Source organism: Trachemys scripta, chromosome 9 (genome assembly GCF_013100865.1).
Source record: "Trachemys scripta elegans isolate TJP31775 chromosome 9, CAS_Tse_1.0, whole genome shotgun sequence".
Taxonomy (NCBI): Eukaryota; Metazoa; Chordata; order Testudines; family Emydidae; genus Trachemys; species Trachemys scripta.
Window position 1 is genome coordinate 25977207 of NC_048306.1, and position 6000 is coordinate 25983206.

At 52.6% G+C, this 6000-nt stretch overlaps 1 protein-coding gene across 4 annotated transcripts in view; it reads right to left on the reverse strand.

Annotated features, from left to right (window-relative positions):
• The window catches only part of LOC117883242 (phosphatidylinositol 3,4,5-trisphosphate 5-phosphatase 2-like), a 29417-nt gene extending 27346 nt beyond the window's left edge, over positions 1–2071 (reverse strand). For 3 of the 4 annotated variants that reach the window (XM_034782357.1, XM_034782358.1, XM_034782355.1), the window contains exons 1-2: positions 1872–2071; positions 406–1016 (exon numbers count right to left, since the gene is read on the reverse strand). In XM_034782357.1, coding sequence (XP_034638248.1) covers positions 406–542 — 137 coding nt within the window. In that variant the 5' untranslated portion in view covers positions 543–1016; positions 1872–2071. The remainder of the gene's footprint in view (positions 1–405; positions 1017–1871) is intronic. The other variant, XM_034782356.1, reaches the window with a different exon arrangement.
• Between the last annotated feature and the right edge of the window lie 3929 nt (positions 2072–6000).

Below are 6000 nucleotides of genomic sequence, written 5' to 3' on the forward strand. Positions count from 1 at the left end.
ACAATGAGCAGCCTGGAGACACCATAGCCAGATTCTTACAGCAATGTGCGAGTGTGTGTGCATGTTTACACCATAGGATCAGGTGGCCCATAGTTAGAAAAGGGCATCTCTTTGTCATTATTTCCTATTGACCTCTCCAAGAATGATCCAAGGAGTCTTAGCGCACCATCAGAGACAAAGGGGATTAAAAAGGCTGGCACCAGCCTGAGGTGCAGAGAGATATCTCCAGGAACCATTCACCCAGGTTCAGCCTGCTTCTCACCCTGGGTCTGGGCACTGGGGATTTGGGCCTCAGGGTCAAAGCCTTTTGGCAGAACAAGCAGGTTTGTAAGTGACAGGTGTCAGAACCTGAAAAAGGAAAAGGGTCAGAGAGAGACAAAGATGAGAAGTAAGATGGGCACTTACAGCAGGCAAAGGGCGTACGCCCCAGACACGGACTCGCTGTCTCGCACCAGGAAGCACCCATCCTTCCCAGCTTTGGCCAACAAATCCTCAGCCACAACACGACTGATGTCCCGGTGATACCAACTTGCTGCTGTCATTCTCTGCACCAGTTGGGCATGGACCGAAAGTTGTCCCCAAAGGCAAGTCCACCCTAGGGATCCTGCTGCCACAGAAGCTCTGGGATCAGCACCTGCTGTCAGTGATCAGGCCAGACTAATGGGGTCCAAGCCAGAGGGTTCAGTACAGAGGCAGTAAGAGCTGTTGAGGCGAGAAGGGCTCCCAGCCCTTGGATAAATTAGGGGCTGAAGATCAGAACACAGCTGTGCCAGCTTCAAATCTGCATGTCCTGCATGTGGTCTCTGATTCATCTGTTCCGCCCATTAGGGGACACTGCCTTGGATCTGCACAACCATGCGAACCGAGCCAGGCGGAACCCCCACGAACATTTAACTTGGTCCAAGCAGAGCCAAATGGGGCTGAAGTTTGCTGAGGAGAGTTGATCGTCCAGAACGCTGGTACACTCTTCATCTCAAATCATTCCGATGGGCCTGTCAGATAGGAGAGGGAACGAGCTGGGGAAGGTAAAGACAAAGGGGCCAGTTAGCAATCGCACTTCTGCCGCAGCGACTTCCAGTAACCGTCTACCCCAGGGAGCTGCCAGGCCCCTGCCTGATCTTCGGTTAGGGGCCTATGGTCCCCGTGAGAGCCTGAACAATCTCTGCAGCAGTGAATGTGACCCTATCACAGGATGACAAAGAGACCCATTCTGTACAGGAGTCCAATAAAAGCAATCTCCCTTTAATAGGGATGCTTAGAAGGGGGAGCTGAGTTCCAGCCCGGGATTCCCTGGGACTGTCCTGGGGAGCAGGATCTGTGCTACAGTCAGAAGGGGAGGGAGTTCCCTCAGACTGACTGGTCCCATGGCAAAGGGTCTCCATGCTGGGATTCCCTGGGGTCTGTCCAGAGAGCAGCCTAAGGACAGGGCCCATTCACTTCATTAGCCAGAACACACCCAGGCAACCTCCATACAGGGATTTTATGACCTCTTCACACATGTGCCCCATCCAGAGCTTGGGCCATTTCTCCGGAGCACACGAAGCCCGTCCCCTGTGCCTGCGGGACTCTCAGTCACTCCCTGGGGCAACTTAGTCCTGTGCACTCCGGAAAGCCGACTGAGCCCCGCTAGCTGCTGGTAGCTGTGCTGCATGCTAAATGTCCACTTGATGATTTCAGTTTCCCCCCGAGCCCATGTCTCCCGACTGCACCAGGCATTCACCCCAGCCTGCTGCAGCTCCCTGCGGGACCCCTAGCTGCTGCACCAAAGCCGGACACATCCCAGACTAAGCTTGGATGCTTAGCCCAGGCCCCCACAGTCCTCCCCTCAGGAACACCCAGGCCCAGGAAAACTTTCTCCCATGGCTTTTTACCAATGTCCCGTGGAGCAGGAAAAACAGCATCACCCTGCCTGCTGGATGGGTCCTCCGTCCTTCACCTGGCTATAGCTGGGCCTGGCTCCTCTCCGCGCAGTCTGGTTCTCTCGCTTGTGCTCCTCTTCCTTCTTCTCACCACTTTTCTCTCCTCTGAGGCTGTCAGGACCAGCCTCCTCCTTCCCCCTCCCCCAGGTTCAGTCACTCTGCAGCAGGCGCAGCGGCAGCCGCTCTGCTAGAGGAAGCCAGTATTAGTCATGTGGGTGCAGTACTCACATGCTGCCTCCATTCTCACAGCTCCAGTGGCTCAGGATGCAGCCCTGTTTGCAAGGCAGCCCCAGCCCTGTGGGGAGAGGCAGCCAGAGAGCCCCTCGGGGGGGAGCTGCTGAGTCCTGGCAGTGTCTTAGCCTTTGCTTCACAGAATCCTCGGGGTCAGCAATGGAAACGGGCACGGCCCATTGGAACACCCGGCTCCTCTCCCAGGAGCCAGGGCAGGGTTGTCTCCTGTTGGACATTGTCGAATGTTTTCTTCTGCATAGTTCAGAAGGTCTCAGGCACTGAGGCATCCAGCCCATGCCCTGGGGAGATCACACCACAGCTTGCTGGCTTGAAAGGTTTTCTCACAACCAGTCTACACTTTTCTTTTCATTGGCCATGTCTGCACTACGGGGACTATAGCGGCTTATCTAGGTCACTGTGGCTATGCAGCATAATCCACTGCATAGACGCAGCTTACAGCAATGGAAGGGGTTCTTACATCGCCGTTGGAACACCACCTCCCCGAGCAGTGGTAGCTAGGTTGACAGAAGCACTTTCTCATCAATCTAGCTACGTCTACACTGTGGCTTAGATCCGCACAGCTACAGCGCTCCCAGCATATAATAAATAAATATATGGAGATATTCCTATCTCATAGAGCTGGAAGGGACTCTGAAAGGTCATTGAGTCCAGCCCCCTGCCTTCACTAGCAGGCCCAAGTAGATTTTGCCCCAGATCCCTAAGTGGCCCCCTCAAAGATTGAACTCATGATCCTGAGTTTAGTAGGCCAATGCTCAAACCACTGAACTATCCCACCCCCTAGAGACAGTATTGGATTTTTCACACCCCTGAATGCTGGAACTATATTGGCCTAAAGTTTAAGTGTTGACCAGGCTTTTGTTTCATCCTATTTCTCCTCATTTTACCCCCTGGTATCACCCTAAATAAGTACATTCCTTCCTTGGTGTTGACACCCTTCATGTACTCACAGATTGTGAGCATCAGATTTCAGCCACTGTGGTAGCCGATGACCAGAGCCTCCTTTTCCACTGGTGGAACAGTGGGTTATCTGGGAGCAGACTGCACTGCCCTCGTATGGATTCATTATTCACATTTACTTGGTGAATAGTTGCCTTATGTGGATTGATCGCAGCATGCAATACTCAGTATTTGTGATTTCAGTGTCTTGGTTAGTTTTGATTGCTAGAGCATTCATGTGGTATTATTTCCGATCCCTAAGTAGATAAGCATAAGAGAACTTCTGATATGAATACTCACGCTTGTGACTTGGCCAGTTGCTTTCTATGAACATCCAGGCAAGTAAAACTTATTGGATCAAATGTTTTCAGGGAGCAAATACAGAGGGGGCATGCAGTGCTTAAGTTGTACTGAAAGAGGTGCTGGGATTCAAGCAATTTTTTTACATTAATAAATGATGCAGCAAGCTCAGAGGTGCTGGGGCTATGAACTGCCAAGCCTAGAGGTGCCGGGACTCAGCCCTGGAAAGCCCTGGCACAAATTAAGCACTGGGGGCATGAGCTTAGCCTTAGTCAGTGAAAAACTCAAGCATATATTCCCAGAGACTATTTTAGAGCATTCCTCATCAACCCCTCGTGTTCACACTAGGAAAATTACCTCTTGCTGTTGCCAGGTGTCAGCAAAACATTCAGCTGAATGGGTGCTAGTGCGGCTTAACTGCAAATATAGACCAGAGCAAAACCATGGTTAAAATTTGCTCTATGCTCAGCTCCAGCAAGAGGAGCCTGGTTCAGGAGTAATGATGGGTTCCTGAGGGGATCACCTTCCAGCCAGAAGGGTGGGTCTGCCCAGCATGTGGCTTTCAAGGGAGATGGGAAAATAAAGGAGAAAATAGGGAATGGCCCTCTCCCCTACAAACCGACCTCAACAAAAGGAATGGAGAACCCAGCAAGCTCTGCCTGGAGCAAACAGCAGAAACAAACAGCTCTGCTGACTGACCTCCAAGGGTCCCATGGGGTAGGACCTGGTCAGTGGGCCAAGCTTCCCACAAGGACTGCTCTGTGACTCTGCCCTTGGGACACGTGCCAAGGGAGACTGTCCACATGGGAAGAGAAATTCTCAATGTGTTTGGCATCGGCTGTAATCACACTTATGATGGCACCACATCCCCATCCTCTGGGACTGGGGAGGGAAGACGTGAATGAAGGGCTTTGGGGTCCTCCTGGAATTTGGGTGAGAATGAATGGTGCGGCTCATGGGAATAGGTAGGCAGGGCAGAGCGGCAATACCGCCAGAGCTTCATAGGCTCTTCCCAGCCAGAAATCCAAGAGCTTCAATCAGCGCAGCTATAAATAGGCTGTTAGAGGGAGTCAGTGTGTGTGTGCGCGCGCGCGTGCGCGGTGCTGGTGCAGGGAGGTACTCTGCTGTGGCCTCTGGCTCCTGAGAGAGAAGCTAATTAGGGTTTTGTTAGGATGATTATCAGCACAGAGTTCAATTAATTACAGATGAGCAACAGCCACCATCTGTCACTGGGGAGGCTGTGGAAAGGTGAGACCGGAAGGGCAAAGAGAGGGTGATGGGTGACAGCCAAGGCCCAGCAGGAGGGGCCCAGGTCTCAGGCCAGGAGAGGTGCCCCTCTGCCTTAGAACCAAGGCCTATGACCCTCCAGCAACATGGGATGCAACAAATCATAAAGCCAGCTCTGCCTCTGAGCCTCTTTAGATCCCTTACTCAGCCCTTTTCACTGCAGAATTGCCACGTGCCTTCAGCACAGGATGACTGTACCTCCCGCGCTTCGTTTTACTGTGACTGCAAGAACCACAGGGACTATGGCTTGGACAGCACTCATCTGCTCAGTCTTCTGTAGTGAGCAAGGCAGAGGTTCTTAGGGCTGAATGAGGAGTATGAGTGAATGTCCTGGTCCCCCGAGGGCAGGCTGGGGCGGGGGAGGGCTGAAGAGGTCAGGGTGGGGAGCCCTGTGCTAGAGGACCTTGGAAAGCCCAGGAGTGAAGGAAGCTGGGGACTGAGACCTTGAATCTCAGCTGCAGCTGGTGTAGTCCAGAATGTAGGATGCGCAAAGGTGGCTGTGCACCCCCTTCACAGTTCCTGGGTCTGCTGGGGACAGGTTTAGCCTCTGCTGTTAGCTTTACCAGACCCAGCCTGCAATGGTCCCCAAGGAACTCTTTAGCAGCTCAGAGCAGCCATGCCCCATCCTTCCCCAACACACCTTCTCCTTGCTCTGGGCCTACCCCTGAATTGCGGCCCGTGGAGGGCAATTCCGCTGACCCTGCAATCTCCTTTACTCCAGGACTATTCCCAGCAGGGAGAACACAAAGGAAAATCAGGATTCTACAACCATTTACATAAAACTGCAAGATCTGAAGTGGCCAAAGCTTCTTTCCAAGGGTGGCAGCATCAGGCTGCTTCCTGTACACTTTGGTTGCTGTCACATTTACCCTTTAACATCAGTGGGAGGGTCTGTGGGCTGGTCTGCTGGGAGGTTCCGGAGAACCTTTGCTGCCTGCTTTGTTTTCAGTTGGTGGCTCCCTGGGTTGTGAGCAGCTCCGCTGTGTTTGTGTCTCTGACCCCTTCGGGGCAATGGTGAGGGAGAGACGCTAAAGGCTGATACTAAGTCCTCTGGTGATATAATGTGTGTAAGCAGGACAGGCTGCTCACCAGTTACACAAGCCACCAGGATCAGAAATAGCAATCAATGGACAGCCAGGAGACTAGCTACTTAGGGACTCTTTCCATAGAGTCACAGAGGAAGCTGCCCAGGGACCCTCTCCAATACAGATTTGGCTAGTAGGGGGGTGCTTATCTCCCCTTTTAGACAAGCAGGGGTTATTTAACAGCATTGCACTAATTTGTCAGACCTAAGAGGATGCCCAGA